At 41.5% G+C, this 12,715-nt stretch overlaps 1 protein-coding gene across 1 annotated transcript in view; it reads right to left on the bottom strand.

Annotated features, from left to right (window-relative positions):
* Positions 1-217: 217 nt before the first annotated feature.
* LOC128659717 (gastrula zinc finger protein XlCGF52.1) overlaps positions 218-12,715 on the bottom strand; it is a 60,402-nt gene continuing 47,904 nt past the window's right edge. Inside the window, exon 5 of the mRNA XM_053713291.1 lies at positions 218-4,173. Coding sequence (XP_053569266.1) covers positions 3,311-4,173 — 863 coding nt within the window. The 3' untranslated portion in view covers positions 218-3,310. The remainder of the gene's footprint in view (positions 4,174-12,715) is intronic.

Here is a 12,715-nt window from a genome sequence, read left to right as displayed (position 1 = left end):
TTAATGTCAAAAGTCATACACCCCCACGGCAATACAAGACACAAGGTAGTTATACGGCATCACTCCAGCGGTTTCCAGATGTGATGTGCGACCGCTTCTGAAGAAGCACAAACGGGTAAACGTAGATGCAAGGAAACATAAAACAGTTATCTGGAATATAAATAAAATATATAACATTCATTCCTCTTACTGAAAATATTGTATAATATGAGAGAAATCACATTTTTGTTCCAGATTTATTGCATAATATTTTAATGCAAAAAACAAAACTACAGTTAAAAAAGGTAGCGGATAAAAGAGAAATTGGTGCTGAAAACAACACATAGTTTTCCTGTGTTCACTTAATTCTACACTCAGGAAGGAAGTTCAGGTGGATACTCCGCCCCCTGGCGCTGAAGAAATAAAAATATTTTTCTGGTGTTGTCATCCAACAAGTGACCCTTCATCCTGTAGCAGAGTTATGCAACCCAAACTCTGGAGTGTAGTAAAGAGACAGAGAAGCGTATGCCCACCTGAATTCCTCCGCCCTAGTATCGGTAAAGTACGTTTTTTCACTACACAAAGTCAATGTTTTTACCATTACGGGGGAGGAAGAACATCATTCACTATACACTGCCCTTGTTCAGCACTACAGTATGTGTAGAGTGGTCCTCTGTCACAGCACAGGTACATCTCCAGGGTGATCTCCATATGGTGATGTGAGTATTGTTTCTGATGTTCTGGAAACCCAATTCCTTGTCTCACCTTGTTGACCCTTCCAGTGCCCATAACCTCTCTTGTGCTAATTATCATCTTGCTGACGCCTGGCTTGCGTCCTGGAGTCACCTGGTTGGTTGACCTTTAGCTGTGACATCTGGCTCCTTAACCTTGGTTTGGTCACTCTCTGCTCCTTGGCTCTCTGATTTCTTACATTGTCCTTTTCATCTCACATTTTAAGTGCCCTGTGCCTCTGTTTACCCTGAGAGAGTGGATTTACTTTTTAGACCTTCTCTCAGAGTTAAGGAAGAGTGAGTGCTTTTTTTACATTGGGTTCCATTTCCTCCACCATATCAGTCTCTTTAGTAATGCTGGAGAAGGAATCATCCTATAACTGCTTTAGACCCACAGCTCTTCCTCAAGTATAGTCATTTAGTGTTTTCACTTGGAGTCTGTCACATTGATTCATGCTACCTTTGGCCCCATAAAGGTTCAATATGAATATGTCTTACCTGCTTTCTACAGTACTGAACATACACTTACATGAAGAAATAATGAATAAGATACTATATGTTTAATTATACTGAGAATGTACCGTGAAATGTAACGGCTAAATGGCTATGTTGTACAGAGGTGAGTGGAAGTTATCAATAAAACGACATTCTGCTATACTGAGACGTCACATGGAATGCTAAAGAAAAAATACTTCAACGCCTCAGTTCCAACATGTCCAATAGGGAAACACTTTGTTAGTTTGTATGCAATGGTACAAATGTATATTTCTAACTAGTGAGTGAGAACAACACTGATATTCTTTTACTTTGATTTTCCTTTAAAATATTTAGTAAGTATCATATAATAAGGCTCAAAACACAGCAACTAAAAGATGACCAAGGGGATTTGAACATAATCCAGATAATTTAAACTATGTAATAGGTCTTATTAACGTTAGGTCATTAAAGTATTGGCTATGGTAGAAAATGATTGCAAAAGAGTTACAGATAAAAAACATAGGTATTAACTAAATCAAATAACTTTCCACTAAGCTATAGAAATTAGTAACACTTGGTGAAAACTTCATATATCATTATCAAGATAGTTATTAAAAATAAGGAAAAATGTAAATACCAGAGTTTAAGCACTTCAAGTAATGAATCTCTAGTTTATACTTTATCTGAATGACTTTGGAAACATACAAATATGTGAATCCCCCCAATAGCTATATATGTTATAATTATTATTAAAGGGACAGTCTACTCTAGAATTATTATTAGTTTTAAAAAGATAGCTAATCCCTTTATAAAAATAGTTTTTTTTTAATATACTTTTTACCTCCGATTACCTTGTATCTAAGCCTCTGAAAATTGCCCCCTTATTTCGACAGACTTGCATTTTAGCCAATCAGTGCTGACTCATAAATAACTCCAGGGCGTGAGCACAATGTTACATATATGATACCCCTGAATTAGCGCCCTCTAGCTGTGAAAAACTGTCAAAATGCATAGAGATAAGAGGTGGTCTTCAAAGGCTTATAAAATTTGATGAAAAATTTAAATTGGAAAGTTGTTTAAAATCACATGCCTTATCTGAATCATGAGTTTACGTTCGACTAAACTGTCCCTTTAGGTGGGAGAAACCATTTAAAGTTTCAATCTTCTATTAAGAAAAAGACAAAACTAGGATTTTTTCTGCTTTTGCTGTTTGAATGAAAACATAAACTCTTACATCATTATAAACACATTTTTTACCTTTGAATTTTTCTACTGTTTTAAAATACCTATTTAATAAATAAAAACTTCCTCAGCACTTGGCTACACAAGATGTTAAGGTAACTTAGTTACAAACCTTCTGTATATTCACTACACAGACACTTATGCTACATGACCTGTAAATCCCTTCTGTATTATATATAATACATTACTATAAAAAATATCTGCCTTGAGTGTGTGAACATGTGCACCTCATATTAATACTGTTAGTTTACAGAGCATAACAGATTCCTGATCTGTCCTTTAGCAGTTTTACATTTCATTATGATACCATTAGTAGATAGTCCATCCTAGTCACGGTTAAATGTGTAGAGAAGCAAACTAGCAAATGATCTTCACTACACAAAAAAAAAAAAAGAGAGCTGTGACTCTCTATACATTTTAGGACATTTCAGTCTTAGCTTAGATACAGGACTATGCAAATTAATAAATGAAATTTAAAAAATGCCTCGAGGAGGACTAGAACTTTAGTTTAGTACAACAACAAGAAACTCCCTCTTGCTCTGATTACTTGGTAATCTCATTTGTAGTTTCCCATAGTATAAGAAGAAATCAGAGAAGCGGAGTTTTGGTCTGTTACAGACACCAGTAAAATGAGTTACCAAATGTCAAAATATTCAGCAGTTGCAGAGCACGTACATTTAAAATGTCACTATAGAGTTGATTTAGTTAAAAATACTGTATACAATAAACTTGGATAGAGATGATCATAAAAATAGTAACCACCATCATTATCTTGGGTAAAAAGTGTTTTCCACTCTCTGTACATGTTAATAGATTCACCCCTGTATGAACCAATCGGTGCATTATTTATCCCTGTGCAGATCCTTCCATAGAATTTGAAATTACTTTTTTTTGGTGAAATTTTTCTCGCACTCTGTGCAAGTGAAAGGCTTCTCCCCTATATGATTCTTTTGGTGTCTTAGGAGATGTGACTTGTACGCGAAGCATTTCCAACAATCTGTACATGTGAAAGGCTTTTCACCTGTATCAATCACATGTAATAGAAGATTTGATTTATTTGCACAACTTTTGCCACATTCCACACAAGTGAACGGTTTCTCCCCTGTGTGGGTCTTTTTGTGATACGCAAGAGTACTCTTTTGTGTGAAACATTTCCCACATTCTGGACAAGTGAAAGGTTTCTCCCCTGAATGGATCCTTTGGTGTTGCAGGAGAATTGACTTGTATGTAAAGTTTTTACCACATTCTGTACAACTGAACGGTTTCTCCCCTGAGTGGCTTCTTTCATGATATTTAAGATTACTCTTGTGTGTGAAACATTTTCCACACTCTTTACATGTGAAAGGCCTCTCCCCTGTATGGATCCTTTGGTGTATCTGGAGACCGTACTTGCTTGTAAAACTTTTTCCACATTCGGTGCAAGTGAACGACTTATCCTCGGGGGGATTTGGTTTTTGGGATTGAAGACTCTCCTTTTGTTTAATATGTTTTGAGCCCTCAGTGGAAGGTTTATTTTCAGCTGGAATCCTTTTGTCAAGGTTTTGTTTTTGTTTCACACCTTTCTTAGCCTCTGTGCACGTTGTGTGTTGTTCATCTTCTGATGAGCTCTCATCTTCTTCAGTTGACTGTTGAGATACTTCCAGAGTTTGATAATAATCATCGTCTTTTTGTATGTTTGGGCTGTGTGGTACCAATCTGATTTTTGCTGCTCTCTGGAGTGGGTGTAAAATATTTAATCTATTACCTACAAAAGGAAAAAAAGTGGTTTAATAATTAAATAAAAATGTACAATCCGGATTACAGTAACACGTTTTATCAATTTAGCTTATTTTCTTACAATATTTTTTTCAATATTATAATATTTGAGTCCATATTACAGAAAATATGTACCTTTCTGCTGTGCTGCTATCAGACAGTAATAATAAAACCTCATTATAAAAATGAAATTTATGCTTTCCTGATAAATTTCTTTCTTTCTTGACACTGTGATTCCACGGATCATCATCAATTGCAGTTGGGAATATCACTCCTGGTCAGCAGGAGGAGACAAAGAGCACCACAGCAAAGCTGTTAAGTATCACTTCCCACAACCCCCAGTCATTCGACCGAACGAAAAGGAGAGAAAGGAAATAACACAAGGTGCAGAGGTGCCTGAGGTTTATATAACAAAAAACTGTCTGAAAAACAGGGCGGGCCGTGGACTCAACGTGTCAAGAAAGAAGACGAAATTTATGCTTACCTGATAAATTTCTTTCTTTCTTGACACGGTGAGTCCAAGGATCATCTCTAATTACTATTGGGAATATCACTCCTGCCCAGCAGAAGGCGGCAAAGAGCACCACAGCAAAGCTGATAAGTATTACCTCCCTTCCCTCCAACGCCTGTCATTTGACCGAAGTAAAGGAGAGAAATGAAGTAATAAGGTGCAGAGGTGCCTGAGGTTTATATAACATGAAAAAAACTGTCTAAAGAAAAACAGGGCGGACCGTGTCAAGAAATAAATAAATTTATCATATAAGCATACATTTCATTTTCTTTCTAATCTCTAATTACTATTGGGAATCAATACCCAAGCTAGAGGACACAGATGATAAGGGAGGGAACCTAAACGGAACGCACCACTGCTTGAAGAACCTTTCTCCCAAAAGAAGCCTCAGCCAAGGCAAAAGTATCAAATTTATAGAATTTTGAAAAAGTGTGTAGAGAGGACCAAGTTGCAACCTTGCAAATCTGTTCAACAGAAGCTTCATTTTTGAATGCTCAGAAAGAGGAAACAGCCCTCGCAGAATGAGCCGTGACTCTCTCAGGAGGCTGCTGTCTATCAGTTTCATAGGCCAAGAGAATTATACTCATCAGCCACAAAGAAAGAGAAGTAGACGTAGCTTTCTGACCTTTACGTTTCCCTGAGAAAACAATAAACAGAGCAGAAGACTAACGAAATTCCTTAGTCGCCTGCAGATAGAATTTTAACGCACGCACCACGTCGAGGTTGTGCAGCAGATGCTCTTTATGAGAGGACGGGTTAGGACAGGAAAGAAGGAACAACGATTTCTTGATTAATGTTCCTATCCGAAACCACTTTAGGGAGGAACCCTAATTTAGTACGCAAAACTACCTTATCCAAATGAAAAATAAGGTAAGGGGATTCACACTGCAACGCTGAGAGCTCTGATACTCTAGCAGCAGAAGATATTGCAACAAGAAACAAAACTTTCCAAGATAACATCTTAATATCTAAGGAATGCATAGGCTCAAACGGGGCCTGCTGAGGAACTTTAAGAACAGGGAGGACTAACAGGTTTAAACACAGGCCTGTTTCTGACCAAGGCCTGACAGAAAGATTGCACATCTGGTACATCCGCCAGACGCTTATGTAACAAAATAGACAAAGCAGATATTTGATCCTTCAAAGTACTTGCCAATAAACCCTTCTCCAAACCCTCCTGGAGAAAGGATAGAATTCTAGGAATCCGAACTCTACTCTAAGAGTAGCCTCTGTATTCACACCATTACAGATATTTACCCCATATCTTTTAGTAAATCTTTTGGGCGACAGGTTTTCGAGCTTGAATCATGGTCTCAATAACTGACTCAGAGAATTCCCGCTTAGATAAAATTAAGTGTTCAATCTCCAAGCAGTCAGCTTCAGAGAAACGAGATTTGGATGAAGGAAGGGCCCTTGAAAAAGAAGGTCTTTTCGCAGTGGAAATCTCCATGGTGGGAGAGGTGACATCTCCACTAGGTCTGCATACCAGATCCTGCGAGGCCACGCCGGTGCAATGAGGATCACCGACGCCTTCTCCTGTTTGATTCGAGTAATAACCTGTGGAAGGAGTGCGAACGGAGGAAATAGGTATGCTAGACTGAAATTCCAATGAACCACCAGAGCATCTATCAGTACAGCCTGAGGATCCCTTGACCTTGACCCATACCTCGGAAGCTTGGCATTCTGTTGAGATGAGATCCAGCTCCAGCTGTCCCCATTTGAGAATCAAGTTGGCAAACAGCTCCGGATGAAGTTCCAGATTAAGTTTGCTGTCTGCTCAGAAAATCCGCTTCCCAATTGTCCACTCCTGGAATGTGGATCACAGATAAGACAGCAGTTGTGGGTCTCCGCCCACTGAATAATCTTGGCTACCTCTGACATGGCCAAGGAACTCCGAGTTCCTCCCTGATGGTTGATTTAAGCCACTGAGGTTATGTTGTCCGACTGAAACCTGATAAACTGGGCTGAAGCTAACTGAGGCCAGGCCAGAAGAGCATTGAAGATTGCCCTCAGCTCTAGAATGTTTATGTGAAGAACAGACTCCTCCTGAGTCCATGTCCCCTGAGCCTTTAGTGAGCCCCAGACTGCTCCCCATCCCAACAGGCTGGGGTCCGTTGTCACAATCACCCAGGTGGGTCTGCGAAAGCAGGTTTTCTGGGAGAGATGATACGGAGACAACCACCAAGGAAGAAAGTCTCTTGTTGCCTGATCCAGATGAATTCACAGAGACAGATCCGCATAATCCCTGTTGCACTGCCTGAGCATGCATAACTGCAGAGGTCTGAGATGGAACCGGGCAAACGGAATGATGTCCATGACAGCTACCATCAGACCGATCACCTCCATACATTGAGCCACTGACGGCCGAGGAGAGGACTGAAGGGCCAGACAAGAGTCGAAGATCTTTGATTTTCTGACCTCTGTCAGAAAAATTTTCATTGATAGGGAATCTATTATGGTTCCTAAGAACACTACCCTTGTAGCTGGAATTAAGGAACTCTTTCCCAAATTCACCTTCCAACCGTGAGAACGCAGGAACATCTCCATGTGGGAGTTCGCTTGTTGAAAGGATAGAGCCTGAACCAGAATGTTGTCCAGATAAGGTGCCACTGCAATGCCCCGCAACCGGAGCACCGCCAACTGTGGTCAGGCCGAATAGAAGAGCCACAAACAGGAAATGTTTGTCTAGAAATGCGAACCTCAGAAACCTGTGATGATCTCTGTAGATGGGAACATGCAGGTACACATCCTTTAAATCTACTGTCGTCATGAATTGACCCTTTTGAACCAAGGGAAGAATGAACGAATAGTTTCCATCTTGAAGGACGGTACTCTTGAGGAACTTGTTTAGAATCTTGAGGTCTAAAATTGGTCTGAAGGTTCCCTCTTTTTTGGGAACCACAAACAGATTGGAGTAAAAACCCAGACCCTGTTCCTGCAGTGGAACAGGAACTATCATTCCCAGGTCGGAAAGGTCTCGGACACAGTGTAAGAACGCCTCTCTTTTTATCTGGTATACAGATAATCTTGAGAGCAGAAACCTGCCCCTGAGAGGAAAGGTTGTGAACTCTAGTTTGTATCCCTGGGACATCCTGAACCCAAGCGTGAGCGAAGAAGGAAAGTCTGCCCCCCACAAGATCCGGTCCCGGATCGGGGGCAGACCCTTCATGCTGACTTTGAGTCAGCAACGGGCTTCTTAGATTGCTTTCCCTTGTTTCAAGATTGGTTGGTCCTCCAGGAAGGTTTGGACTGATCTTGCTTGGCAGAGGGAGAGGAAGGCTTACCTTTGAAGTTTTGAAAGGAACGAAAATTACTCTGACGTCCCTTATGTTTATTCCTCTTATCCTGAGGGAGGAAATTACCCTTTCCCCCCGTAATGTCAGAAATAATTTCAGCCAAGCCCAGCCCAAACAAGGTCTTACCCTTGTAGGGAATCGCCAAAAGCTTAGACGAAACATCCGCAGACCAGGATTTCAACCATAAGGCTCTGCGGGCCAGTACTGCAAAACCAGACATTTTTGCTCCAAGCTTAATAACCTGTAGGGAAGCATCCGTAATAAAAGAATTGGCCAACTTAAGAGCCTTGATCCTATCCTGGATCTCTTCAAGGGGAGTGTCTGTCTGAATAGAATCAGACAATGCATCAAACCAGTATGCCGCCACACTAGTGACTGTAGCAATACACACCGCAGGTTGCCATTGTAAACCCTGGTGAATATACATCTTTTTGAGCAACCCCTCCAACTTCTTATCCATAGGATCCTTAAAGGAACAGCTATCCTCAATGGGAATAGTTCTCTTAGCCAAAGTGGAAATTGTTCCTTCCACCTTGCGAACCGTCTGCCAAGACTCCCTGATAGAGTCAGCAATAGGGAACATCTTCTTAAAAAAGGGGATGGAGAAAAAGGGATACCGAGTCTCTCCCATTCCCTAGCAATAATCTCTGTAGCACGATCATGTACAGGGAAAACCTCCACCATGGAAGGTATATCAAAATACTTGTTTAGCATGCTAGACTTCTTAGGATTGACGACTGTAGTGTCGGAGTCGTCCAAGGTAGCCAAAACCTCCTTAAGTAACAAATGGAGGTGTTCTTGCTTAAACCTGAAGGATACAACTTCAGCATCAGAAGAAGGAATTACACTGCCTGAGTCTGAGATTTCACCCTCAGATGCTACGGAAGTATCTTCCTCCTCAGACTTCTGGGAGGGAACAATCGGAATAGCCATGACTGCGTCAGAAACCTTACTCACTGATTCTTTACATTTCCTCTTGCGCTTTCCCTGCAGCATGGGAAAAGCAGACAGCGCATCAGATACCGCAGATGACATGAGGCTAGCGATGTCTTGCAACGTAACTCAGGACACTGCATGTGTGGACGATAAATTTTGGGACACTTGAGGAGAGAGATGCGGCATACCCTGAACATTGTCAGTAGACTCCTGAACAGCATTCGCCCTAGACAATGTTATCTCAGAATCAAAATGTCTATCCCTGTAATTCAATGTTCTCTCAATACATGAGGAACAGAAAGGGATTGGTGGTTCTACGTTAGCATCAAAACATAAAGTACAAGTAACATTTTGTAAAGCCTCCTGGTCCATCTTTACCCAGAATTGAACAAATTAAAAATAAAAGTACTTAATTTATAATCAAAATTTCACAAACAAAAAACGTTACCGTCTCTTTAAATATAAAAATGAAACTGCTTTATTTTTACATCAAAAATATGAGAGATTATTTATCAAACATCCCGGACAGCCACTACACCTCAGCTTAGCTTTGCTGAGGTGAATACCTGCTCTGCTGGAAAACCGGAGACAATAGTTATCAGATGGATTCGGACTCAATCCAGAGTGCTGTACCCAATGTCCGTAGAGCGTAGCACACAAAACTGGAACTGCAACCAAATTCTTCCCTTCCGAAACACAGGAAGAGAATAGAAAGGGCGCGCAATAGAAAAGTTTAGCGCCTTAGCTAGCCTTGCCCATCGTGGGCGTAACAGAACTAACCTCCTGGTCGGCATGATTACACTGAGGAAAAAAACACCGGGAGCAAGTAAAAAACACACCACCTCAAGACATACTGACTGAGCCTATCTCCTTGTCCCCAGTGCCTGCAACCACTGCCTTATATAAGCCAATTGACTTGCTAGGGGTCATATATATTAGTGTCCCATTGAAATAAATATTAAAGTGTCATATTTTTCTTGTATACAACTCAGAAAATAAAAATAGCACTTACCTCAATGAATTCTGCCAGGCAGCAGGGCAGCTCACTAGGTTTGAGAGGCATGCTCCCTCACATGGACCTGTGGAAAAAAAGATAAAGACTGAGTAATCTTACTCAGGCTTTCAGTATTAGAACAGCATTAACTACATGGGAGGCACAGTGAGTATTGTACCCCACAAGTTCCCATTGCTTAAAAGCCACCACTGCTCTACTGAAGAGACTGACACGGACTACAGCTACACCCTAGGAAAAATGCAGAACAAACTTGTACTGCTGAAAAATAATAAAATCTTGATTGAAGAATCTTCTTCTAGACACCTAAACTTTACCACCGCCTTGCTCTTAACGTAGGCAAAGAGAATGACTGGGGTTGGAGGGAAGAGAGGTGATATTTATCAGCTTTGCTGTGGTGCTCTTTGCCGCCTCCTGCTGGGCAGGAGTGATATTCCCAATAGTAATTAGAGATGATCAGGTAGGCATAAATTTTGTTTTCTATCTAATGACATGGTGAGCCCATGGATCAATTACTGTTGGGAATTAATACCCAAGCTAGAGGACACAGATGATAAGGAAGGGACAAGACAGGGAACCTAAACAGAAGGGACCCCTACTTGAAGAACCTTTCTCCCAAAAAAACCTCAGCCGAGGCAAAAAATCCAATTTGTAAAATTTTGGACAGGGCATGGAGAAGGCCAAGTTGTAGCCTTGGAAAACCGTTCCAGAGAAGTTTCATTTTTTAAACCCACTAAGAAGAGACAGTAAAACAGTTTGCTGTTCATTCAAGGTGCAAATAGCTGCAACTGGTTTCAAACGGCAAACCTTCCGCTTGCTAGGCACCTAAGCTAACCATCAGGCTACTACAGCTGGCTGTTCCTAGAGGAAAGAGATGTAATTCTCTCAGGAGACTGCTGTCCAGCAGTCTCAAAAACAAAACCAATTATACTTTTCAAACAGAAAGAAGAAGAAACAGAAGTTTTCTGACCTAAACGTTTCTTAGAGAAACAACAAACAGGACAGAAAACTAGCGAAAGAGACAGATGGGAAAAACATAAATTATGCTTACCTGATAATTTAATTTCCATCGAGGGGAGGAGAGTCCACTGCTTCATTCATTACTATTGGGAATTAAGAACTTGGCCACCAGGAGGAGGCAAAGACACCCCAGCCAAAGGCTTAAATACCTCCCCCACTTCCCTCATCCCCCAGTCATTCTGCAGAGGGAACCAGGAACAGTAGGAGAAATATCAGGGTAAAAAAGGTGCCAGAAGATTAATAAATTTAGGGCCGCCCAACGGAGCTACGGGCGGGAGCCATGGACTCTCCTCCCCTCAATGGAAATGAAATTATCAGGTAAGCATAATTTATGTTTTCCATCTAAAGGGGAGGAAAGTCCACGGCTTCATTCATTACTATTGGGAAAATATACCCAAGCTCTGAATGAAACCCGGGAGGGTAAAAGGCAGACCCTAATCTGAGGGCACCACAGCCTGCAAAACCTTTCTCCCAAAAACAGCATCCGCAGAAGCAAAAACATAAAATTTGTAAAACTTTGTAAAAGTGTGTAAGGAGGACCAGGTAGCCGCCTTACAAATTTGTTCCATAGAGGCCTCATTCTTGAAGGCCCAAGACAAAGTCACAGCTCTAGTTGAATGAGCCGTGATCCTCTGAGGAGGCTTATGTCCCACTGTCTCATAAGCCAAGCAAATCAAGCTCCTCAACCAAAAAGACAAAGAAGTAGCAGAGGCCCGTTGCCCCTTGCGCTTCCCCCGAATACACCACAAAAAGAGATGTAGACTGTCTGAAATCTTTTGTAGCCTGAAGATAGAACTATAAAGGCACGAACCACATCCAGGTTATGAAGTAACCTCTCCTTTGAAGAAGAAGGGTTAGGACACAAAGAAGGAACAACTATTTCCTGATTGATGTTACGGTTAGACACCACCTAGGGGAGAAACCCCAATCCAGTGCGAAGTACAGCCTTATCCGCATGAAACACCAGATAAGGAGGCTTACATTGCAAGGCAGCCAGTTAAGACACTCTGCGTGCCGATGCAATAGCCAACAGTAAGAGATCCTTCCAGGACAGAATCTTAATGTCTATGGAATGTCTATGGAATGCATAGGTTCAAATTCTCTGCAAAATCTTAAGGACTAAGTTTAAGCTCCAAGGAGCCGACTGTCTAAAGATAGGCCTGATTCTACACAGAGCCTGAACAAAAGATTGAATGTCAGGGAGCTTAGCGAGTCTCCTATGCAACAAAACTGATAATGCCGAAATCTGTCCCTTTAAGGAACTAGCGACAAGACCCTTCTCCAAACCATCCTGGAGAAAGGACAGAATCCTGGATACCATCACCTTATGCCAAGGATATCCATGCTTCTCACACCAGGACAAGTAGGTCCTCCACACCTTATGGTAGTGACTGGCTTCCTAGCCTGAATGAGAGTATCAATCACACTTTCTGAAAAGCCTCTCTTGGCTAAGACTAGGCATTCAATCTCCACGCAGTCAGCCTCAGAGAATCTAGATTTCAATGTTGAAAGGGGCCCTGTGACAGCAGATCCCTGCTACAGGGTAACCTCCATGGCAAAGAGGATGACATCCCCACCAGATCCGCAAACCACATCCTCCGCGGCCCCGAAGGAGCAATCACAATGGCCGTAGCCCACACCTGTATGATGCGTGCCACTACCCGAGGTAGAAGTGGTAACGGTAGAAACATGTAAGCTAGGCTGAATCCCCAAGGAACCACTATAGCATCTATCAGCTCTGCCCGGGGACCCCTGG

Source organism: Bombina bombina, chromosome 5, assembly GCF_027579735.1.
Source record: "Bombina bombina isolate aBomBom1 chromosome 5, aBomBom1.pri, whole genome shotgun sequence".
Taxonomy (NCBI): Eukaryota; Metazoa; Chordata; class Amphibia; order Anura; family Bombinatoridae; genus Bombina; species Bombina bombina.
The sequence above is the reverse complement of the archived record's forward strand: the minus strand, read 5'-3'. Positions and strand labels throughout refer to the sequence as shown.